Source organism: Tupaia chinensis, unplaced genomic scaffold (assembly GCF_000334495.1).
Source record: "Tupaia chinensis unplaced genomic scaffold, TupChi_1.0 Scaffold139677_1, whole genome shotgun sequence".
NCBI lineage: Eukaryota > Metazoa > Chordata > Mammalia > Scandentia > Tupaiidae > Tupaia > Tupaia belangeri.
Window position 1 is genome coordinate 658,623 of NW_006199558.1, and position 26,947 is coordinate 685,569.

The 26,947-nt window shown below is 37.7% G+C and overlaps 1 protein-coding gene across 2 annotated transcripts in view; it reads right to left on the bottom strand.

Moving 5' to 3' along the window:
- The window catches only part of THSD7A (thrombospondin type 1 domain containing 7A), a 491,805-nt gene that overhangs the window by 179,345 nt on the left and 285,513 nt on the right, over positions 1-26,947 (bottom strand). For both annotated transcript variants that reach the window (XM_006162059.3, XM_006162058.3), the window contains exons 5-6: positions 24,453-24,608; positions 22,950-23,162 (exon numbers count right to left, since the gene is read on the bottom strand). In XM_006162059.3, coding sequence (XP_006162121.1) covers positions 22,950-23,162; positions 24,453-24,608 — 369 coding nt within the window. The remainder of the gene's footprint in view (positions 1-22,949; positions 23,163-24,452; positions 24,609-26,947) is intronic.

Sequence of the window (26,947 nt, forward strand, 5' to 3'; positions counted from 1 at the left end):
CATGGGAGTCCGGAGACATAGCCATTATTCTAACTGCTGACCTCCCTATTTCTTTTCTTTTCTTTTTTTTTTTTTTAAGAGAGAGATTTTTGCTATAGGGGACATTCTCTTGCCAGAGAGAGAGACAAAAAGTGAGAAATCACCCCCCAAGAGGGGATGGTCCCTGCAATCCCTTCTCCTCCATTCTCCTCTCAGGATTTTGGTAATGCACACACATGTGCCCTGCATGAGTTTAAGCCACCAGGTCCAGGACTTGAACCATAGTTGACTACATGGGAGTCCAGCGACATAGCCATTATGCCAACTGCTGGTCCCACAGGATGTATGGTTAATACATATTTCAAAATCAACATGAAATACAATTTTGTAAAAGAAGAATTCCTAAAGGGAAACATTCTTTATCTTTTTTTTTTTTTCCCCTGAATTTGACAAAATGGCCATAAGATTATTTTTAAAGAAACAGCAGGGAACCTGTCTTTCTTTTCTTAATTGTAGTAGGAGATTAAACACTTCCATTTTTTCTGGAAATGAAAAGTACGTTCTTCAAATACATTATCATGTTTTTCACATTTAATATTAACCTTTATATTGACCAAAGCTATATTTTAAGCATTCAGCAAATCCATTTTAAAATGCTTTTATCGCATTAGAACAAGAATATATTACACTGGGAACAATGCTAAAACCTTTCTTGTAATTCAGATGCAACTTTGTTTTGTCATTTTCCTCTAACTACAGTTAATAGATCATGCCTGAGTACAGTCCATCCAAACAGCACTGAAGTTCTTTAATTTTAATCTACTCCGCTAAGAAATGACATTATAAATGAATGTGTTTAAAATACCATAAAGTACATAAATACCATAGTATTCTTCTTGTCAAATGGAAAACATAAAATGATATTTTTAGTTTCAAAAGTCAGAAAAATCAGCACTTTATCATTGTCACTAATATCATAGGTGAATTCCAGGAACACAAAACTTAAAAAACTTACTACTTGTGTGTCCCCACTTAATATATACTGAATGTCTGTACTCTATAGTGGAAACTGAAAGACTGGAAGATATAATGGCAGGGTGGACAACTGTAGATACTCGAGACAGTGTAGAAAGGGGTGGGTAATAGCTGGTGGGAGGGAGGAGATCAGGAAAAATCAAACAAAACATTAAAGACACAAAAATGAAAAGTTATCTGTTGATAATAATGTATATGGTAATGTCTTTGACCTGACTAATATGTACCACATACATGCGGGGGAAAAACCAAGCTGTACAGTGTAAAGATGTACAGTGACTAAATGTAAACAAAAAAAAATAAGTATATTAAAAAAACTTACTACTTTAAGTAATAGAATTAATATAATTATGCTATTATTTTTTTCAAGTATTCCTGGCAAATAAAATATATTTTGAAACAGCTTTTATCAACATTTTTATGATATATCAGTTATTAACACCGTTATGTAGATGTGAAGGCATGCATAAAGCTTGGATATAAATTTTCATTTTCCCAATAATAGAGGTGTTCTGGGACCAGAAGCTGGCTTAATGGCTATGTTGCTGGACTCCCATGTAGTCGACTGTGGTTCAAGCTCCAGACCTAGTGGCTTAAACTCATGCCGGGCACATGTGTGTGCATGCCCAAGATTCCAAGAAGAGAATGGAGGAGAAGGGATTGCGGCGTAGCCATTCCCCCTGGGAGTGATTTCTCCCTTTCTGTCTCTCTGTCTTTCTGTCTTTTTGGTGAGCACATGTGCCCTATAGCACAAACCTCTCCAAAAAAATTAAATAAATAAATAAATAAAGGTGTTATAAATTTTCATTTTCCCAATAATAGAGGTGTTCTGGGACCAGAAGCTGGCTTAATGGCTATGTTGCTGGACTCCCATGTAGTCGACTGTGGTTCAAGCTCCAGACCTAGTGGCTTAAACTCATGCCGGGCACATGTGAGTGCCATGCCCAAGATTCAAAGAGAAGAATGGAGGAGAAGGGATTGCGGCGTAGCCATTCCCCCTGGGAGTGATTTCTCCCTTTCTGTCTCTCTGTCTTTCTGTCTTTTTGGTGAGCACATGTGCCCTATAGCACAAACCTCTCCAAAAAAATTAAATAAATAAATAAATAAAGGTGTTCTATCTACATCATATTTCATGAACTCTATACAATAAGTAATAAAGTATGCAACATAATTTGTTTTTTATTTACTTGCTGGATCAAGCAACACTCATTTTCCTTCTTGTATTAATATGACAATTGACAAAGGTTTTTGACATACAACAAAGATTTTAAAGCACATGAATATAGATACCCATTTTCTAAACTTCATAAGTAGCAAGGCAGCAAGAGGGCACAAACATCACTGATTAAAAGTAAGTTTAGGGCTTACCCTGTAGCTTGGTGGTTGAGGGAGCTGGATCGCACATTGCTAACTGCATGGTTTGGCTTGAATTCTGGCACTGATGGCTTGAAAACATGCTGGGTGAGTGTGCATATGTGTCCAAAATCCCAACAAGATTGAGAAATGGAGGAGAAGGGATTGTGGCAGAACAATCTCCCATTGTGGGGTGTTTTCTGTTTCCCTTTCTCTCTGTCCCCTTCTGGCAAGCACATACTCCCTTTGGCAGAATTTTAAAAATCTAATTATGACAATATATTCCTAGAGAATATTCCTAGATCAAATTTGTTTCATGGTTGAACAGAATTCTTGGTTTACTCTAAAGAAAGAGCAAGAGTGTGTCACAACTTCCCTCCCTTCCTATGCTGATTGAAGTTTTGTTGTTGTTGTTGTTGTTTTGTTTTTAGGTTTTTGCCATAAGGCATGTGCACTCTCCAGTGAGAGAGAAGAAAAGAGGAAAAGTGAGAAATCACCACCCAGACCATGCCACAATCCCTCCTTTTCCATTCTCCTTCTAAGATTTTGGACAGGCATGCACTTGCACCCAACATGATTTTCAAGTCACCAGGTCTGGGACTCAGGCTGCAGTCGCCTAGTAGGAGTCCAGCATCTTAATCACCATGCCACCTGCTGACTTCTGGAGTTCTATTTTTGAATGGTCTGATAATACTATTTCCCTACCATAACACTTCTTTTTTTTGGGAAGACTTTGCCATAGGGGGTATATACTTGTTGGAGAGTGACAGACAGAGAGGGAAAGTGAGAAATCACCCCTTGTGGGGGGGATGCCACACTGTAATCTCTTCTTCATTCTCCTCCCGGGATTTTGGGCATGTGCACACATACACTCCCGGCATGATTTTCAAACCACCGGGTCTGGGACTCAAACTATTGTGGCCATGGGGGAGTCCAGCACTCTACCTACCACTCCACCTGCTGGCTCTAAACCATAACTTTCAATTCTAATAAAATGAAACAGTGTCTTCTTAACTTTGATAACCAATACTTGCATGATTTTGTGTCATCCACAAAGAACTTTCAACTTTCCAAATATGAACCGTGCAGTGATATAACTGCTATGATTTGTGGCTGTCCCCTCTGAAAGCAATGTTGATATTTGACTCCCAATATGGCACTATTGGGAGGTGAGATGTAGTAGGAGGTGATTAGACATGACAGCCAATCTCTCATGATAAATAAATGCCTTTCTGCTAGCATGAGTTAGGCCTTATGGGAATGTTAGTTCTTGAAAGTGTGGATTTTTTTTTTTTTGAGAGATTTTTGCTATAGGGCGCATGTGCTCACCAAACAGACAGAGAGAGACATAGAGACAGAAAGCAAGAAATCGCCCCCCAGGGGGGATGGTCACGCCGCAATCCCTTCTCCTCCATTCTCCTCTCGGGATCTTGGGCACGCACGCACACGCGCCTGGTTTGAGTTTTAAGCCATCGGGTCCAGGACGCAAACCGCGGTCGACTACGTGGGAGTCCAGCGACATAGCCATTACGCTAACTGCCATTACGCTAACTGCTGGCCCCGAAAATGTGGATTGTTATAAAACAAAAAATTTTGGTCTATGCATATGCCTGCTGGCCTTTCCATTTTTCTTTTTCTTTTTCTTTCAAAAATAATGATTATATTTATTTTTATTTATTTATTTTAATTTGACCAGGGAAGGACAAAGTAAGACAGAAAGTTAGAAAGCAAGCCGCCATGTCCAGGACTCAAACTGCAGTCAGCCATGTGGGAGTCCAGTGCTCTTAACCACTATGTCACCTGCTGGCCCCCCTTTCCATTGTTCTGCCATGTTGTTACAGAGTGCATGGCTTTAGAAGATGTCCAGAAGTGGTTGCCCACTACTACTGAACTTCTAGCCCTGCCGAACTGTGAGCTAAATAAACTTCTCCTTTATAAATTACCTAGTCTCCCAGTATGGTTTTCTTTTTTTGTTGTTGTTGCTCAAGTTCTGCCAAGTGGTCTTTATTTCCCCAATGTATTTTCATTAAAATTATTTTACATACTATTGTTACTATATAATGCTATTTAAGTGGAAAACAATTGCCAAGTGCATGAACTGTGCTAAGTCATTTCTTCTAGTTCAAGGCTGCTTCTGTTGGATGGCATGTTTCCAAGTCTGACCCAATGGATTCTCACTGCCTTCACAATAACCTAAACCTGGACTTTTCACAGCTGGCACCAAAGGTCCTGGTTCCAGGTAGAGGCTTAGGTCTAGCATTTTATGTGTTTTTTCCTGGCCTGTCAGTAAGCCGGAACAAATCAATAGAGCTAGTCTCTGAAAGCTGCAACCTACATGGGAAGAAGTCCATTAGCAGGAGAAGTAAGACAGCAGTCAAAAGATAGCAAGTGAACAATAGAGAGGCAGGACGTTAGTGAGAAACAGATATGGCTTATTAACTGTTGATGACATGTATAGTATTCTCAACTGGATTGGTCTGAGAAGTATTTCATGATGGGCAAAGTATTTTTACAAGCAAAATGAGAAATAGCGATTGACTGTTTTAAAAAATAATTAGAATAATAAAAATAATGATTGGGGAAAACATAGAAAAGATATTGAATGTTGAAGTGGGGAGATTAATGGCTCTGTACGGACAAGCATGGCATTCCCTTTTTAAAAAACAATGTAATACACTGTAAAGTTATATGTAATCCAATGTAATATAAAGAAGATTATGATGATAATAAAAAATAAAAATAAAACAAACAAACAAAACAAATAAACAAACAAAACAAGTCCAAGTGAGACCTTCTGTAAGGTAAGTAAAGCAGAGGGAAAGTTCTGCACGAGACCTGCATTCACCTTCTATTGCTACCTACCACAACACAACACTTAAAATGACATTTCATCACTGGACAGTTGTGATGGTCATTAGTCAACTGGCCTCGCTGGACTTCAGTCAAATGTGGCAGGGCTGTGCTCATTTCTAGAGGCTCATAGAGGTGGGGTGCCCTTGCCTTTTCCAGCTTCTAGAGGCTACCCACATTCTTTGGCTCCTGGCCCTTCCTTTCCTATATGGCTGGTTGAGTGAAATTCTTACAAGTCTCCTGGACACTGCCATTTCTGCCTGCTTCTTCCACATTTAGGCACCCATAAGAGTAAAGTGGACTCACCCAGACAATCCAGGATAATCTGTATATTTAAGGACAGTTCATTAGCAACCTTAATCCCACCTGGTACCCTAATGCCTTTTTGCTTAGTAATTTCACATAATCCCAAATTCTGGGGATATCATAGGGGTAGGCATTCTGCCTACCACCAACCTGATCAGCCTTATAGTTTGCAGAGTGAAAAGACTTCTTTTAGAGCATTGTGTCCATCTGGCACATACTTTAGGTGGGCCACTCCAGTTGTGGAAAGGGTCTCAAGGCCCCTGTGTGATTTTCAACCCATCAAATTGAGGACTTAAATAATCTCCATGGGGGCAGTTGCCACCTGGCAATCTGCCCACTCAAGAACCTTTTTGGGTGTACTTCCTTTCTTTCCTTTCCTTTCTTTCTATTAAATCTTCTTTTCTACCTAAAATAAATAAATAAGTAAATAAATAAATAAATGAATAATCTCCATGGGATAGCTGGTCATGTGGGGTCCATCTACCTTATCACCACACAACCTGGTTGGCCCTCAGTGTAGTACTTACATCACACAAATAAAAATGTGTACCCCAATCTACCCTGAAATAAACATTGTAACAGTAATTAAGTTTCATAAGTTTGGTCAAACTCAAATAATCTCAGTTACCTTCTGAAGACACTACAAACTCACTGTGAATTTGAATCAATAGTATGTGCCAAATGGAAAAGAAATATCAGTTCAGAAATTGTTCCCTTGTGAAATGGGTGTAAGGATTTTCTATTATGAAATTTTACCATTATACATTTTTTATTTTTTGATAGCTAATAGAATAAGTATTCATTGCTTTAAGGCCATATACATGTACTTTGAAAATAAGTACTGTACACTTATTTCATGAGTGTGTTATAAAAATAAATGAGATAGACTGTAAATCATTTGGTGAGTTATCACTAAATAATAATATTCCCATCCTTAACCAAACCAAAAAAAGGGGAAAGGTCTTTATGCTTGGTTACCCTTTTTCCATTGAACTCATCTTAAAAGAATAATATCAATGAATAAACAGCATATATTATGTACCAGAAAAAAAACTTAGCTCTTAACACATACTAACTCATTTGTATTCCACAATAATATTATGAATAGGTATCGTATCTATTCCTCATTTCACAGATGAGGAAACTTAGTCATGTAGAATTTAAGAACTTGCCAAAGAAAGTGGCAAAGCACTGCAATGACTGGGCTCCAGAAAACAGAATCTTAACAAAACAGTCTAATGATAAAATGCTATGAGAGGAATCCTTCAGATTTCAGATTTTTATGATATTCTGTTGGTTTATTTTTTCTCCTTCTGCAAACACAGTAGCTGTTTTGCTCCAATGTACTGAGACTTGAGAGCCATGGAATTTGCAGGCATATGGAAATGTTAATAGGGTGTGCAGTTTGGTGTCATGCTTTATCGGACATCTGGTGAGGCAAAGTCTGAATTTGCAGTGAGGGCAATAACAAAAGTTTATTTACGGAGAAAGAGTCATCTCTTTTAAAAATATGATGTTTAGGGATAAAGGAAAGCAAGAACTTAGGGATGTATCAGATTTGTTGACAATCCGTTATGCAGAGTGTCATGTTAGGAAATAGGCATCAAAAATAAATAAGCTGTGGGACACAGGAATGGTTTATTACCTGTTGATGATAGTGTGTATAGTATTCTTAGTTCAACTGGTCTGAGGTACATTTCACGTTGGGTAAATTCTCTCTTCAAGCTAAATGATGTATAACAATTGAAGGTATAAAAATAATAATAATAAAATAAATAAAATCAGTAAATAAGACATAATCTCTACTCCTTAATAACCAACAGTATTGTGGGGCTAGTAAGCAATAGTAAACTGTAGCCTAATTCAAATTTTCAAAAAATGTATAATAGTGTAATAGCGAGCAATAGGAGAGAAAAATGGTATAAAAGGGCAAGATAAAATCTGGGAGGACAACCTGTGATTCCAAAATAGCTTTGGAATTTATGCAGAAAGCAATAGGAAGTCAGCAATGGAGTTTAAGTAGCTGAATAATGTGATGGGGGGAGGGATTTCTAACTACCCTAGTTCTTCTCCATTAGTGCAATTCTTTTTTTTTTTTGGAGAGGTTTTTGCTATAGGGCAAGTGTGCTCACCAGAAAGACAGACAGAGACAGAGAGACAGAAAGTGAGAATCACTCCCCAGGGGGGATGGCCACGTTGCAATCCTATCTCCTCCATTCTCCTCTCGGGATCTTGGGCACCCACACACACGCATCTGGCATGAGTTTAAACCACCGGGTCTGTGACTCAAACTGCAGTTGACTACATGGGAGTCCAGCGACATAGCTATTATGCTAAATTTTGGTCCCTCAATTAGTGTCATTTTTTAAATTAACACTCCTTCTCCTCTCACCATTGTACATCCTATCTACTGACACTATTATCTCTCACCTGAATAACTGCTATAGCCTCTTCACTGCTTCTTCTCTGCTTCCCTAAAGATTGGTCTTAGCAAAGCAACACGAGTGATGCCTTAAAAACATAAATCCTTTATGGCCACTTACTTGCTCAAATTCTCGAATAGAGTGTCATCTTAAAGTAAAAGCCAAAGCTCTTAGATGGCATTGCATCTCTCTAATCTCTGTAAACTCATCTTCTGTCACTCTCCCTCTAACTCACTTTTCTTCAACTACAGTGGCCATGTTGTTGCTTCTCAGATATTCAAAACATTTCCTATCACAGAACCTTACATTTGATATTCCTTCTGCCCTGGATATTCTTTTCCCACATTCCCATGGTACTTACTTTTCTCTCTCCTTATGTCTCCTCACAGATGTCACTCCACCAGCAGGATTGAGCAGATAATGCTGTGGACTAGACAGGGAAAGCTAGAGGAGAAACTGGTTTTGGAGGAAAGATGATGAGTTTGACTTTGGTACACTGAAATGCCAGGAGGGTTTATGTGGAGCTTCTGGGCAGAGCTTTATAGTAAAGAGTTGAAAGGGAAAGCTAACACTTAAAGAATGAGCATATAGCATGATAGATACAAAAAACAATGAAGCCTGGGGTACTTTATTTATTTATTGGATAGATTTTGCTATAGGGCATGTACGCTCGCTGGAAAGATAGGGAGAGAGAGAGACAGAAAGTGAGAAAACACCCCTCTGGGGGATGGCCATGCCACAATTACTTCTTCTCCATTCTCCTCTCAGGATTTTGGACACACACACACATACACCTGGTGTGAGTTTAATGCTTTCAGGTCAAAGACTCAAACCAATTGACTACTGGGAGTTCAGTGATGTAACCATTATACCATCTGCTGTTCCTGAGCCTGTGGTACATAAAACACGTCCACAAATTCAGTTGATGAATTCTCATCAAAAGGCACAATCTATTCCACTATCCCTTGAATCTGCTTGCCCTTGAGACTTGCTTTGACTCACAGGATGTCACAGAAGCGACCTTAGGAGAGTTCCAGAACCTGGGCATTATTTGGTCTTTCAGTTGTTTTTCTCTTTTTGAACATTGTCCAGACACCACTTGAAAAGTAGCCAGTCTAGTCTACTGGACCACTGAGAGGACAAATGGAGAAAAAAATGGGGCACTATCACCAATATCAGTGGGGTCATTAGACATTCTAGTCATGTCAATCCTTCAACAGAATGCAGCTGCCTCAATAAGGCCAGGCAGAGCCAGGATAAAACTACCCCTGCCAACCAGCAGAACTACAAAAACAGAAAACAACAACTAAATGATTAAGTTTAGGGTGGTCTGCTATACAGCATATATAGTTGGCAAAGAACTTAATACCTGGAAATGAGATACTGCTTAACAAAAACCTAAAGCAAATAGCATTGTCCTTGACACTTGGGATGGTAAAAGTGGAAAACTTAAGCTAAGAATAATATTAATGAAGGATGAAGAGTGTCTCATGCTATTCAGAAATGAAAAAACTGGCACGATGTTGCTTGTGGAAACATGCACAATAGAAAATACATTTAATAAAACTATAAATCTAGATACGGCTTCCAGAAAGAAATGTTAAAAGTGTCTATTTTTGCTACATGAGAATAATACACTAAGGGAAGAGAAATAAACTGGAGAGTATTAATTCAGTGTGCTGTTGGGATTTAGGATATGCCCCATGAGCTAAAGTGGAAAATTACTTCTCAACATTACTTCTCTGGAAAAGATATTTTCAGAGTAAGAAATGAAGAAAGAGGGACCAGCAGTTGGCCAAATGGCTAAGTCACTGGGCTCCCACGAAGTCCACTGCAGTTCGAGTGGCTTATACTCATGCCAGGTGCATGTGCATGCGTGCCCAAGATCCCGAGAGGAGAATGGAGAAGAAATTGATTCATGGCCATTGCCTCTGGTGGTGTGTTTTCTTGCTTTCTGTCTCTCTGTCTCTCTCTGTCTTTCTGGCAAGTGCCCTATAGCAAAAACCTCTCAAAAAAAAAAAAAAAAAAAAAAAAAAAGGTGGCAAAAAAAAAAAAGAAATGAAGAAAGGTAAAAATGAAATCTAAGACCTAGCTACTAATCCTTTGTTGACATCACAGAAGATTTAAGTGATTCCTGAATGACACTCTCAGCTACACAAAAGGGCTTCCAAAAATCTTAGAGGTATTTCCCATAGCAACCTTACACATGGCACAAAATTAAGAGAGGACTGTTTCAAAACTAATTATGGATATGGTCTTTGGTACACAGAGTGGCCTCCAGTCAGATTTACAGGTAACTCAAAACATTTTTAGAGTGCTGTCTTGACAAAAGTATACTAGTTTGGTCTTAAACGAATTTGAGACCATTCAAAGCAACTAACTAACTAACTAAATAAAGGCTCTGGGCTCTCTATGGAAAAGGAGAAGAATGAGGAAGTTCCTCAGCTACAAATACAAGTCATTTCTTGAGGAGAAGGAAAGAGGAAAACATATTTCTCATGCTGAAAATTTGTCTCCAAATAGGGAGCAAATACTCAGGGAAAACAATGAACTTAAATAACTGCTTCCAGAGAATAAAGTAGACCCAAATCAAGAAATTGTCCCTATTCCTGGCATACAGTGAACAGTCTGAATTTCAGAATTGATACAAACCATAAACTGCTCAGTGCTTTCTACTCTCATTTTGAATGGGAGAATTTATTCTGATTTTTCTAGTCTCTGTCAAATTATTCTATGACATATAAAGGGAGTTTGTGGAAGATACCTTGTCGATTTAGCTCACAGGACTCTAATTTCAAGAATAGCCATATCCAAATTGCTGTAGCAGATGGACCACATCCATATTTGAAACAGATACATATCATGGGCAGTAAATTTTAAGCTTGATGATCTAAGTACATGAAAATTTTTGTGGTCTTAGATGAAGAGGTATAGTTTGCATGTGGAAGGAATGAAAATAATTGTGACCACAGAGTAGTCAGCAGTAAATTATTTACTATAATTCTTTGCAATGTCTCCTATCAAAAGGTAGAGTCTATTTCCCTAACCACTAACTGGATTGTCACTGTGACTTGCTTTTACCAATAGAATGTGGCAGAAGTGACACTATGTGTTCAAGAGAACTTTCAGATTCTGTTTTGTTCTCTTGGAGTAATGCCCTAACAATATCATGAAAGAAGAGCCAGTCTAGCTGGTGGGAAGATAAGGCCCCATGTAGAGAAGTATCTGTGTCCCAGTTGACAGTCAACACCAATTGCCAGATATGTGAGTGAGGCTAGCTTAGACTTTCCAGTCATAGCCTGGAAAGTGAATTTCTTGTTTCAGTGAAATCTCAACACAAATGTCCCCAAATCATGAGAAATCTGGTCATTGTTTTCCAGCCAGGAAATTGGGGTGATATTTTTACCCACCAATAGTTAAATGATACGTGCCCTAAGATTCATGAGAACAAAGAGTGTAAACACAATGAAATGATAAAAAGACAAAGTCTGACAGAGGAAGTACATTGAAGCATAAATGGAATCAAAGAAGCAAACAAGGAGTTAAATAATGTAGGTGATGGCATGTATCTGTTGGTTTATAATTAAACATATGGACCAGCCATGGAAGTACAGAGGTAATGCAATACTCCATGAGACTGAGGCCATCTAGGAAGGTTCCATGTTAGATTCCAAAGATCTCCCTGCACATGCTAGGTACATTCATGTATGCCTATGATTCAAGCTGACTGAGGCTGAGGACATGATCACGGTATGAAGACCCTTTTTGAGGTGCCTGTCTGTCTGTCTGTCTCTCTCTGTTTGCCCCTCTTATGGAAGACACAAATAAATAAGCTTTTTTAGAACAGTAAAAGCCTATATAATTTGACTAAGAAGTGTGTTTTCTGCCCATTCTGGTTCTTAATGTCCCAAATATGAGAAAGCTGGCTGCCATGGGTTGTGAGAAGTTGCCTCACTACCTCTGACAGTGTGAAAAGCTGTTTTATCTTAATTTGCCATTTGAAGTGGCAGCTACCATTCAATGGGAAATTTGTATCAGTAAATGATAAGTAAATAATTATCACTTAATTTTTATCTGCAATCTTTGCTAAATCTGCTCTCCTTTAAACATAAGAAATTAAATTCTTTGTAAAATCCTACTCTGCTAATACATTGCTATTCAAAAGAATATTGAACCAATGCTCAATCCTGATGGTTTTCTTACAAACAAAAAAATAATTTTATTGATTATATATCAAAATATAACACATACACACACGTACACATCCAGACAGCTCAAGGTGTTTGATGGCAGATTTAAAAAATCTGAAATACAATTGTGATTACTATAAATCAACAGTGAAGAATAATCTATTGTCTTAAATTTTCTAAAAGGCTATAATGACTTTCATCTTTACAAAAAATTGAATGGAGAATCTCAACCCAATTATAGGAAACAAACTCCTACCAACACTGTTAGATGATCCTAATTGTAAGTAAGAGAACTTAGATTTAAGCATACCATCCCACCTAATTATATTCCAAACACATTAAATGACACAGCATTCTACATGAAGAAAACTTCTTACTTGATTTATTGCTTAAATTATGGAAGAACAATTCAATTATAGAATGGATTCTCGCATTTAAAATATCAGCTTTTTCACATAATGGTTGTGTAATTTGCATTAAGAAGTGCATTCCAGTTCCAGAGAAAGATCATGCATTTGAAACTGTTTTCACATCTAGTTCTATAGATATTTGAATTGATCTGAACTCTGAGTTCTCACCCAGGCTTTAAAACCAAATCTTATTTAGGTGAGATTTCATCCTACATTTAAAAATATTTTAACTTTTTGTCTATCACTTCCCCTTGCACATGGTGGTGTTCCTGCCCATCACTAATAAACAATTATGATAAAATAGAGCACAAAATGTATTCTTCTGATAAAAAAGAGTAAAATAGGAATGTGCTCTACAAGATTAGTATGTTGAAAAGATATTCTAATATTTTCAAATGTTAAACGATCTCAGTATTTGCTCCTTGGACATCTTCAGATTTTCCAGGAATTCCTTCTGATGTTCCTTTTTACATTACAATTTAAGTAGAACTATCTATTGGGTCATTGGAAAAGTCATGACACATTCTTGTATAAAACAGAAAAATACATATGATTTTTCCGATGACCCAATAAATTCCACTGAGTATTCAGAAACTTCTTACTCCCTCTCTTTTTTACTCTCCTAAAATGAAGATAATATTCCTCCTAATACTTTCACTTCTTTTGTGCCTCTTCTTTCTTGAAATTTATCATTCCTAGGGTGATCATATCACCTGGTTTAAACCAGGTCATTTTCAAAAACAAAAGAACGTTCGATTAATAATGATCCCATCATTAAGACACTACTCTGAAAAAACTTGTAAGAGCAAGTCACCAATTTTATACCAGAGGATGTTCTTGGTTAGCTGTGACCCTCCTCAAATTTCTTTTTTTCTTAATATCCTTACTCTCACTTTTCCTCCCAGATTGTATTTACACCCTCCTTTACCATTCTCAAATTCCTTACAGTTTTCCCCAAACTTCCAGGTAACCTAAAAATTCTATTCTGCTTTACAAAAACTTGGCTCTTTTCCTCATTACTATTCAGGCAATATAAAGGGCACCACATATTTGTCAACCAAAATGTCCCATCAGAGTATTTTCCCATACTAGCAATCTGTGTATCTTCATGGACAGTCTTTTGCAGTGTAAAAGACACTATCACCAGATTGTAGGCTCCTTTCCGTTTATACTGCATGTACAGCATTTATATTCTTCCCATTATAATTTACTTTCTTACTGTAATGTAGTGTTGCTGGTCAGCTGGGATCCCCTGGGATCTATTTTACTGGATCACTCATCTCTCAGATTCTGTTGCTAAAGCCTTGTTTCTGACTGAGCTGATTGCCCTTGGGTATTGGGATAGACTGTCCAATATGCAGTGCTGAAGGTTTCTGGGACCCACCTTCCTCCTTCTAGCTAGCAGCTGTGAGCCAATGATTGATCTGAAAATATAAAAGTTCAGCTCCTTTACTTCTGGAACCACAGTCTCTGAGGTTTGCTTTATACACCAGAGTGCCTCACCTTTTTAGACAAAGTCTACAACTCCAGTTTTTCTCTGTCCTGCTGACAAGAGGCAGGTCTGAGATTGTTTTCCTTTGATTGTCTTAATCAGAACCTTGCTTTGCATCTGGTGCTTGAATTTCTAGAGGGCACTGCTGTTCCTCAAATGGTAAGAGTGGCTCACCATGCTTAAAGTGTTTGCATACACACTGTGGTTTAGGTTGAATTCCCTCTGGGAGTTTAGAATTTTGATATGTGTTGGCAAGGTGACTACATGGCTGCCATATAAGCCCTGACTTCCCAGCTCAGGTGAGCTTCCCTCCTAGACAGCACATGAGTTGTTCCAAATCATTGCTGGAGAAATTAAGCATATGTTGTGTGACTCCACCGGGAGGAGATTGTTGGAAGCTTGTGCATGGTTTCTTCTGGACTTCATCCCATGTGCATTTTCCTTGTGCTGATTTTATTTTGTATCCTTTCACCACAATAGATTATAGCTGTGAGTACCACGGTATACTGAATCCTGTGAGTCCTCCTAGTGAGTCACTGAGCCTGGGGGTGGTTTGGGGGAACTCAAAGACACATTCTCCATTCTCTATTTTGCTTCTGTAGTCCCCTCTCTCTTACTGATTTTTCCTGGGAGTACATTCTTAATAAATTGTATGCATCCTGATTCTTGACCAGACTTACGCATCTGGAAGAACCTATAAATGCTCTGAAGTAATCAAAATGTTAGTCTCAACTCTGAGCTCTATATTTTCTTTTTATTCCTGAAATGATTCCTCTCCAGATTCTACTCCTTGCTTCATCTACTCTGTCCTACTCCAAACTGTTACTCTTGAATAAATATATATTTGGACAAATTAATTTAGTGTTTATACAGTATATAAATTGCATATAAATTGTTCGACAAACCTTAAAATAAAACAGAGCATTGTTTGCCTCATCTTGCCACACACTGAATCCTCTTCTTCAGAGGTAAATATTTTCCATATTTTTAGGTGTTTATTCCTGTATTTACCTCAAGGTATTAAAATGATATGCTCTTTTATTTCTTTTTTTATTTTTTAAAGTTTTTGCCATAGGGTGCATGTGTGCACTTAGAGAGACAGAGAGGCAGTGAGAGAAAGAGTGAGAAATCATCCCACAGAAGGAAGACCATACCTCAATCCCTTCTTTTCCATTCTCCTCCTAGGATTTGGGGCATGTGCACAAACCCATTGTGATTTTCAAGCCACCGGGTCTGGACTTGAATCACAATCTACCATGTGGGAATCCAGCACCTTAATTACCACATCATCTACTGGCCCCTTAAAAATGATATGCTCTTATACTAACTACATGGGAAAATGAAGTAAGACATTAACTAACTGCAAAATAAATATTGGGTTGTTGAAAATGTCATGACTTTTTTTATTTTGTTTTGTTTTTCCATGCAAAAATGCATCATGACTTTTCCAATGATTCAGTAATATTCAAGTCTTCCCTTTTCTCTATTCATATATGTAAACTACCCCATTCCAGGAGAAGAAATTGGAAGTAAACATTTCAGAAAGTTTAGCAGTCACAGGATAAGCAAGTGTCCTGGATATTTAACATTATCTTGCCCCAAGTGTTTTCACAGTTAGTTCTTTTGGTACTTCTGACAATATGCAAAAATAGTTCCCAAAAGAAGCAGAAAAATCTGCTTTAAAGACTTCACTCAGTGTTAATGTCAATATGTTCTTACTCACAGGTCTTCTTCAGCATTCCTAAAATCTAGCCAGTCTGCTGTGGTGCCGACAGTCTTTGGGTAACAGAGTTAGTGGCATTCAAGAAAGTCACAATACACACTGATGGCCCCCCTAAGGTGCTTCTCATTACTTTACTATATACCTCCATAATGTAATACCTCCATAATGATGAACTTTCAGAAACTATTTTTTGTTTACATAGATTTCTGGGTCAGGGCCAGAGGGTGGTGTGGTGGTTAATGTAGCTAGATCAGACAAGATTGACTAAGCAGTTTGAGTCCCTGACCTGGCAGCCTGAAAAACATGCCGGGCTTGTGTGTGTGTGTGTGTGTGTGTGTGTGTGTGTGTGTGTCCAAAATCCAGAGGAAAAAAATGAGAAAAGATTGCAGCATGGTCGTCCCCCTGGGGGGTGATTTCTCACTTTACTTCTCTTTCTCACTCTTTCTCTCTCTGGTGAGTACATGTGCCCTATAGCAAAAACTAAAACAAAACAGAAACAAAAACCTGGGTCAAGTATGAAAATGAATTGTGTATGTCAATGTCATTTGTTATATGTTAACTGTACTATGCAGAAAAAACATAAAGAAGTTAGAACAGAAGTTCAAAATAATACAGAAAACGAAATAATAAAACTGTGTTTTAAAATTTACACAGATATTGGGGCTGGATGGTGACACAGAGGTAAGCATACAACGCTCTGTGAAGCTTATCCACATGAGAAAGTTTGGAGTTCGAGTCTGATGACCTTCTTGAGTATATCAGGCATGCTTGTGCCTGTAATCTGAGGCTGGATGAGAATGGAGTGAACAATACTACCATCAATACCCCATTGAAGCGCTGTCTCTATCTTCTGTCTCTCTCATTCATGGAAGAAATAATCTATCTTAACTTTTCCAATGATTCAGTAATATTCAAGTCTTCCCTTTTCTCTATTCATATATGTAAACTACCCCATTCCAGGAGAAGAAATTGGAAGTAAACATTTCAGAAAGTTTAGCAGTCACAGGATAAGCAAGTGTCCTGGATATTTAACATTATCTTGCCCCAAGTGTTTTCACAGTTAGTTCTTTTGGTACTTCTGACAACATGCAAAAATAGTTCCCAAAAGAAGCAGAAAAATCTGCTTTAAAGACTTCACTCAGTGTTAATGTCAATATGTTCTTACTCACAGGTCTTCTTCAGCATTCCTAAAATCTAGCCAGTCTGCTGTGGTGCCGACAGTCTTTGGGTAACAGAGTTAGTGGCATTCAAGAAAGTCACAATACACACTGATGGCCCCCCTAAGGTGCTTCTCATTACTTTACTATATACCTCCATAATGTAATACCTCCATAATGACGAACTTTCAGAAACTATTTTTTGTTTACATAGATTTCTGGGTCAGGGCCAGAGGGTGGTGTGGTGGTTAATGTAGCTAGATCAGACAAGATTGACTAAGCAGTTTGAGTCCCTGACCTGGCAGCCTGAAAAACATGCCGGGCTTGTGTGTGTGTGTGTGTGTGTGTGTGTGTGTGTGTGTCCAAAATCCAGAGGAAAAAAATGAGAAAAGATTGCAGCATGGTCGTCCCCCTGGGGGGTGATTTCTCACTTTACTTCTCTTTCTAAATCTTTCTCTCTCTGGTGAGTACATGTGCCCTATAGCAAAAACTAAAACAAAACAGAAACAAAAACCTGGGTCAAGTATGAAAATGAATTGTGTATGTCAATGTCATTTGTTATATGTTAACTGTACTATGCAGAAAAAACATAAAGAAGTTAGAACAGAAGTTCAAAATAATACAGAAAACGAAATAATAAAACTGTGTTTTAAAATTTACACAGATATTGGGGCTGGATGGTGACACAGAGGTAAGCATACAACGCTCTGTGAAGCTTATCCACATGAGAAAGTTTGGAGTTCGAGTCTGATGACCTTCTTGAGTATATCAGGCATGCTTGTGCCTGTAATCTGAGGCTGGATGAGAATGGAGTGAACAATACTACCATCAATACCCCATTGAAGCGCTGTCTCTATCTTCTGTCTCTCTCATTCATGGAAGAAATAATCTATCTTAAAAAAAGAAAAAAAAATCTTTTGGAAAAAAATATAATACACTGTAGAGATACATGTGATTCAATGTAATCTAAACAAGATTATGATGATAATAAATAAAATTTAAAAGAAAGAAAAAAACAGAAGAACTCTGATATCTAAAATAGAGCACACAGTAAGAAAATACGGGTGGCATCACTAGTTTTTTTTTTTTTTTTTTTTTTTCTTCAACACATAGGAAGGAACAACATCTGGTTTATAGACGGAAGTAATAAATAAGAAAATGTATTTTCTTCTCATCTCCAACCTAATAGCCTGGCTTTGTTCTGCCTCTACCAACCAATTAGGGAAACAAAATACTCCTGTTTCACCAAATTCACACCATTAAATGAAATACTCATGTCTGTCACAAAATTAAAATAGAGCAGATATGAGGTATTCTCATAGGTAAAACTTTCTCTAGGAGGCCCCCCACTGCCTCAAACCCTTGGAGTAGCAGCTTCTGCATTTGTGCTCACAGATCTGAAATTGCTTTTCTGATGATCTTGAAATTATGAGCAACATTTTTTCTATTACACGTAAAATGTTTATCTCTTTTTGCAGAGTCTAATTGTCTTCTGGGCTCTCTTTTGTCTTGTAATTCTGTTGAACCTCCTCTGTCAGAGAATCTACATAACATTCATCCTGGGTGAGCTCATAAACTCTCTCCAACCCTGCCCCTTAGAGAACAACCAAAAAAAAAAAAAAAAATGAACAATAGCAGTGGCAGCAGCAGCAGCAAATCTCAATGATCTCTGGAAGCCTGAACAAGGAATAGTTCAGGGGAAAAAAAAAAAATAGAGACCTTAAGTGCTTCTGAGGTATTAACATAGTTGTGAAATTTGTGAGGAATGTGGGAGGAAAAAGTCTTTTTATTATTTGCTAGTTTCACAGGCTCTAATTCCTCATGTCCCTAGTTGAGCTTTAACTTAATTACAAAACGAAATCTATAGCCACAGCCCAGGCCTAGAGGTAGAGTCTGTACAACTAATCAGCTTTAATTCCCTGGACCCGATTTAATTACAAAACAACATTTGGTGCAGCTGTTAACCACTTACCAGTGACCACATGATAATATTGGAGTAGGTCTCCAGCTTTTGTTCTTATTTTATTGGCACAATGATGTCTCAGTTATATATAAATTTGAGTGGGACTGATAATAAAAAAAGTTGCTAGATGTCATACACCCCTATGGTTTAAGCCAAAGTCTTAAGTTGCACTACAGCTAATTAATGTCAAGAGGTAAATTTTAATGAAAGATGTTTTAGTCCATTCTTTGTTGATTAATAACTGGACACAAGATTCTGCGTGATTTATAAAGGATAGAAGTTTGGGGACCAGCAGACGGCATAATGGTTATGTTGCTGGATTCCCATGTAGTCAGCCACGGTTCAAGTCCTGGACCCAGTGGGTTTAAACTCATACTGGGTGCATGTGCACATGTGCCCAAGGCCCCAAGAGGAGAATAGAGAAGGGATTGCAGCATTGCCATTTGCCCTGGGGAGTGATTTCTCACTTTCTATATGTTTCTCTAGCAAGTACACATGCTCTATTACAAAAATCTCTCTTAAAAAAAAAGTTTCTTTAGTTCATGATGTAGGGGGTCCAGATCAAGAGCATGTATCAGGTAAGGGTCTTGTTACTGGGAAGACTGCAGAGCCCTGAGGCAGCACAGGGCATCACAGGGCATCACAAGCCAATTCTTATGGCTACATCTGAGTATGTTTGTTGGTCAGCTCTGGTTTCTCTCATTCTTATAAAGCCACCAGGATTCAGTCATGGGGCCGCACCCTAATGACTTTATCTAATCCTAATCACCTGTCAAAGGCTCCGCCCTCAATACCATAATTAAATTAAGTTTCCACCCTCTCAACACCACTATAATGGATCACCACATTTTCACAATGAAATTTTGGGAGGGCACATTCAAACTATAACAGAAGAGATATCCTGGTAAAAGGCAGTAAGAAATTGAACATCAGTGGCAAGTTCTTACCCCTTTAAATTTATTCTGTCTGTCAGGTGGACAAAGTGAAACCAGCCAATGTATATTGTGAGTTACCAAATTGCTCTTTAGGTTATACCACACATTGCTTTCCAATACTACATATGTCTAACCCATAGATCTGCTTGTTTTTGTTTTTTTTTAATGTTTTACAAAACAATTTAGGAGGTGACTAATTATGTTACAAAGAAATTTTTACATGATAAAGTTAAAATAAGCCACAGCTGACTCCTCCAGTCTACATAAAACATACTCAGTCGTCATAAATATCTAGGTTGAGTGTTGCAGTAAGTACACTGGATTTGCTCTTTCACTGGATAACACTGAGGCAAAAATCCCATGCACATCTGGCTTTTCATTTTAGCTTTTTGTTTCACTTCAATACCTTTTACAGTACCTAGGATCCTAATTCCGCTCTAGGTATGCAGAAGGGCAAAAAAAAAATTTTAACTGAGAAAAAAATAACTCAAGAAGCAGAAATGTAAGGGAATTAAATCTGGCCCTTACTGTTTTTACAGTAATTCAGAAGATAATATAAAGTTCTATCCAATATAAAAGAAGCAGAATGTAACCTTTTTGCTTCTTTCCTGAATACCAATATGCAAGTATTACTTTCTCTGTCTTTCCCTTTAGAACAGGGAAAAGCTAAATGCAGAATATATCAGAGCTGATTATACCTTCAAAGAAAAAAATTGGAATACATAAAATTTATTACAATATAAGAAATCTAAATAATAATCCTCTTCTTCAAATTTCCCCCTCAAGTGTTGGTTCAAGCTTTACCTAATGCCATCCTGTCTGGCCACCTTAGACTTTGGACAAAGATAACACTGAACGTTTCAAAACTGAAAGGCTAATTTCTCTGTAATAGCAGTGTCTGTCAGACTCCCACCCCAGAGAGTATCTTCTTTACTACTGAACAATGACTGAGTCACAGGAGGAAACAATTCTGCTTGCTAGAAGAAAATGGGATGGAAGAAATTATGACAGTTACCAGATGTTCCACTACCCCTCAGGGGGCACCAGAATGTTTCTGCATATGCTGTAAACAGCACAAACTGTCAAACCATGGGGCCCTGGGGCTCAGAGCTCATGCTTCTCTGATGTGCAGAGTCATAGGATTCAAGAGTTAGAAGGAACCTTAGAAATGATCTCGTCCAGAGGTTTTAAACTGTGTTGGGAGGTGTGTGGGGTGTTCTGTGGTCCCTAAGTGAGACTCAGGGATCACAAAAGGACAAGAAGTTTTCCCCAGAACAGAATACTCTTGGGAAGAATGTAAAAATCTTATGTAAGAACTAATATCAAGACAATTTTTTTCTTACTATTTTTGGTATACAGTATGTACATTTGAGAGAGAGGGGGAGAGAGAGGGAGAGAGAGAGAGAGAGAAAGAAAGAGAGAGAGAGAGAATGCTCACAGTGCAGATGGTTTTCCATTTGGAGAAATGGAAATACTTCTTCAGGGTTTTGGGCATACATGTACATCAGCCTGGCATGGTTCTCAAGTTGCTGGGTCCAGGACTGAAGCCAAGCAATTGGCCATGTGGGATCCAGTTGACTTAAGCATCAAGCCATGGAGCTGGCCCAGGACAAAATATCTTATCAAGCAAAAATTAGTTGTGAAAATCTAAGATAATTCCTGTGGCTAGGGTAAAGAATTCTGTGGAAAACCACCACCCAGGGACTATATGACATCCATATAGGAAAGGCCCTAAAACTAGGAGAAAGTTGGTTTAGGAGCTCTAGACTGTGATAGTCTTGGGAGCTTAGAAATTAAATTATGTCTCTAAGACACCATATCAGGAAGGAAAATAAAAGACTTCTGGAGTCAAGTCAGCAAATCTTTACAATCTTTTTAAATTTACATTTCATTTTATATAGCAAATAAAAAATCACTTAGAAAAATGTTACCTTTCCCAAATTTATAAATTTGGCAACTTACTATATTCTTGGGCTAATCATGATTTAATTCTTATTCTTTTCTTTGGGGGGGGGATTTTTTTCTTACTATTTTTGGTATACAGTATGTACATTTGAGAGAGAGGGGGAGAGAGAGGGAGAGAGAGAGAGAGAGAAAGAAAGAGAGAGAGAGAGAATGTTCCCGCTGCAATCACTTTTCCATTTGGAGAAATGGAAATACTTCTTCAGGGTTTTGGGCATACATGTACATCAGCCTGGCATGGTTCTCAAGTTGCTGGGTCCAGGACTGAAGCCAAGCAATTGGCCATGTGGGATCCAGTTGACTTAAGCATCAAGCCATGGAGCTGGCCCAGGACAAAATATCTTATCAAGCAAAAATTAGTTGTGAAAATCTAAGATAATTCCTGTGGCTAGGGTAAAGAATTCTGTGGAAAACCACCACCCAGGGACTATATGACATCCATATAGGAAAGGCCCTAAAACTAGGAGAAAGTTGGTTTAGGAGCTCTAGACTGTGATAGTCTTGGGAGCTTAGAAATTAAATTATGTCTCTAAGACACCATATCAGGAAGGAAAATAAAAGACTTCTGGAGTCAAGTCAGCAAATCTTTACAATCTTTTTAAATTTACATTTCATTTTATATAGCAAATAAAAAATCACTTAGAAAAATGTTACCTTTCCCAAATTTATAAATTTGGCAACTTACTATATTCTTGGGCTAATCATGATTTAATTCTTATTCTTTTCTTTGGGGGGGGGAGTGATGGCATGTCACAATCTCCTCTCCATCTCTCTCATTTCAGGATTTGGGGCACACACCCATATACATGTACCTAGTGTGTTTCTCAAGCTGTGGGTACGGGATGGCAACTGTGTAGTCAGTCATGCAGGATCCAGCTACCTTAACCACCATACCACTGGATAGCACAATTTAATTTGTATTCTATGTCACCTGTTCTAGTCTCAAGTTTAAAAATACTCCATGAATGTTCATAGAATCTGTGCAATGGTACCATCAGAAAGACAGAGAATGAGAGAGAGGGGAAGAGAACAAGAGGGAGCAAGCTATTTCTGTTTGTAAATGGAAGACAAATTATGAAAGAAGTCACAAAATGTTAATTTATAGGAAAAGCATATCTCCAGTGAAAGTATAGAGACATTCATAGAAGTGTGATGGATCCATCTGTCTCACCATCGCTGTTGATGCACACAACCTCTTGGACTTGAGTGCCTGGACCACATTCCTTCTCATTGTCTGGTTCACAGTCTCCAAGTCTCACTGCTTTCCATTCATAGCAGGATGGCTCTTCACAGGGAATGGCTTCCAGTAAGTGAGGGCAGTTTCCAGTCCCTCCAGAACCTCCAGTGGGCTCATTGGTAATGCGCCTCTTCCTCAGTTTGAAGCCTGAATTATTGGGGAAAGAAAATTTTCATTGTTACCATCACAGGTTGGGCATTTCAGAAAGCTGAATACAGCTCTCACTGAAAGCTGGATAAGAGGCAGAAGTAGAAGTCGTGTCTGTTTTGAAGCACTGGTATATCTCAATTTGATTATAGCTCATTATTTATTAAATGAATGAATGAATAAATGAACAAACATAATGGAAAAAGAGGGACTTTGGTTTTAGCTTACTGTGTAAAGATAAGGCCAGAAGTGCCTTACAGCTCTCATTTTTCCCCAAGGTGGTAGAGGGGGAAAGGGACAGAAAAGGGGTTGATAAGAGATAGGAGAGAGGGGGAGAGAGAGATTTTAGTTGATTAGGAAAGTTTATAGCTATAGAATATTCAAAGAAACAATAATATCTCATGTTATTTAGAAATATTCATGACCAGATAAAAAATGCTACTATGTGAGAAATTGGATGTTTCCAGAGCAACTCTTTAAGCCTCATTGGATTTTTAGACTTTCTGGACACCTGAATTCAGAACCTAAACAATCAGAGCTTCAGTATGGAGTATTTGAAGTTCTGTTCTGTGCTTTAATAGCACCTAAGTATTGCCTGTCGTGAACAGTGTATAACAATATTAAGGGTTTGTTTATTGCTATGTGAACGTACTAGAATTATTGAATACTTTCCTTTGAAATGAAAAGGAAAAATATTTTCAGTTAGGAGATGATGTAAAATTTAGCCCATCATGAAGTAACGTACTCCTCTTTGGCATATCATTTACATCCTGAAGGCAATGAGGGTTTTTGTTTTCCTTTTAAAGTAATAAGGAGATCTGTTATTGGGCGCTAGCTATGGGTCAGGCACTGTATTAAGTCCTGTTTGTTTATCATCCTATTGATTCTTTAGAGACAACCTAGGTGGCAGATATTATTACATCCCTTTTACAGATAAGGAGACAAAGATTTAGATAACCTAATTAATTTATCTAAACACTAAGGCACAGAGTAGATTTTTTCCAGTCTATATCAGCTCATTGAACCACTATACTAAACTGCCTGATTTGATCTCTATCTGTCTTCCAAATTAACAATCATCTTGACTACATTCTTCAGTTTAAATCTTCTGGCATCATCAGTAGAGAAAGTTTATTCATCACTTGAAATCAATACTCTTTAGCCTTTCTGGAAAATATCACAAGCAAATCATCACAAGAATTACAAAACAGTCTTCTTAAATAATTCACTTGACTCAATTGCTGACTCAGTTGATGAGAGTTTCAGACATGTCATCTTAATATTACATACCTTTTTTACCTTGCTGGTCGTTACAGTTTTCATAAGTACAAGGTCCCCAAGCTGACCAAGGTGAAACTTCACATTCAATTGGACAAGGAATGTGGCACAGCTGTGTAGTGTTAGGGATAGGGCCAGTACATAATTTCAAGTCCACTGGTTTTGAGGCTGTTTGGAGAAAAATACAGAGATCCATTAAGAATTAAACAAACCAGGAAAAAAAAAAAAAAACTGTTTGGACCAACGGTTTAATATTTGTGTGTTTGGAGAAGGCAAATGCCTAAAGAAATGCTACCAAGACATCTTAATACTTTCTAGTTACAGCCTAAGGCTAAAAGGAGACGTGGGGAAGAAAGTAGATTAGTGTAGTTAAAGGAAACCAAATTATGAGTCTTGAAAACTGTTGAATTACCAGCTCTACTACTAATTAGCCATGCAATGAATTATGCTGAGTGTAATTTTTCTGTCAATAATACTTAAGGTTAATTTTATCTCTAAAGTTCTATAGTTATAGTCTAAGAAAGTAGAATATAGTGTAGTGCTTTAGAGGATTGGTACAGGAAAAGGGGGACTTTAGGTTTAATGTAAAGGGAAAAATGTTCACTGAGTGGCTTCTAGAGGTGGAATCACCTATCTTTTTTGGTCCACAGGTGTTGAGAGGTACCAGGTGGATATAATAATGGAAGATCTCAAGTGGAAGCTACTCTTTCCACTTCTAGCTGCATGACTCACCTAATGCTTTACAGAACTTTTAACAGAATATATTATTTGCATTTGTGACCTTAACCTAAGGACTGCTAAGGACACTAATTTAGAATTACCTGTCTTTTCTTCAGTTGACCTATAGATAAATTTTACTTGCCCTTGTTTCTCTTCTTTTCCATTTCGGATGCTTGCACTTTGGCTCTGTTACATGAACATTTATCTGGTATTTAACATCAAGGTATGTTCATAATTTTAGATATGGAACTTGTTAAAAATGACTAAATGAGAAAGATATTAATTGCAATATGGACAGCAGAAGAGAAGCCAGTTTAGTTGTATATCAGCTATCGATCATCTCTCTACTTAATGTCTATAGTTATGTTAGTTGTAAAAAAAATTAACAAGCAAAAGTCTTAGTCACACATTGCCTTATCTGTGTTTCACGCAGATAATCTGGAGAGTCCATGCTTGTAGAACAAAAGATGTAAATAACAGAGGGCTGGCTCATTCTCATTCTCAGTATGTGAAAGAAATACATATTTCAGCTGCATGGGATTGCATCTAGAAGCTCACACAGAAACCAGAATAGGTTATTTTCTACTATCATAACTTTTAAGTAAAGTACTGAATATGTCTATTTGTAGTTTAAACCTGAAAGCAAATCGTAAGTACTTATGGATCCTTTAAGTTTCTTCACTCAAGAGGACCTCTTACTGACAGTTTTTATCCTAAAAAATACTCTGCAGATTCTATTTTTCTCTTTTTCTGGCCAGTAGTAGTGCTTTCTCTCCACCCCACCCTATCACTCGCATGCAATGCAGTGACAATCAATGACTGGACACCTCTAACTTGCTAAGCAAGGAGCACAGTGAGCATTCTTACTCAGGCTTACCAGCATGGTGGCCAATGAACATAGTATCAGCTAAAGCCAAAACTTGTATTGCTTTCCACGAGCAGAAAGACATGGCATACTAATGACAGAAAATGCAGAAATAAATGCTCCATTTTCTCTAAATACAAAAAATAACTTGCCATCAATGATGTATCTTTCACACAAAATGAATTCTTATACTTACAGGCAGAAGAGCCTATACTATGAAGAAAAACCACTGTTAATTAATGTAATTACTTGCACTTGTAGAATATTTCAGACTATCATTCAAATTAGAAGTTGCATGTAATGGAGACTTTCAATTTGTTCCTTTGAATTGCTTAAAGTTCCTTTAAACCTTGGTGTTATTACATTGTTTTGGAAGCTAAATTTTCCTTTTATTAGATATCAAGAATAGGCTGTCCAGTTAAATTGCTATCAAAATGAAATTCTCTGCACTTACACTGAATATAATTGAAAGCACTTATATTGAATTTATTAAATCAATTATTTATTTTTTTCACAAGAGAGCAAGGGAGAATGCATGTACATGTGTGTGTGTCAAAGAAAGAGGAGCATTCCTAACAGTGTCAGGCTACACTGTTATTTATTTTTTTAAAGAATTATTTTATTTAACTTTATTTATTATTAATATCATTATTATTTTTCAGTTTGATCAGAGAGAGACAGAGAGAGAGAGGAGTGAGAAAGCAAACCACCAGGTCCGAGACTTGAACCATGGTTGGCCATGTGGGAGTCCAGCGCCTTTAACCACCATGCCACTTGCTGGCCCCTACACTGTTATTTTTCACCCAGCCCCACTGCTGGTCAAGATTGTGGATGTGCATATGCCCAGCATATCTCAGGTCAACTAGGGATCCAAATCCATGGTCATCCATGTGACTTCCAGCACTGCAGATCAGTATGCCAC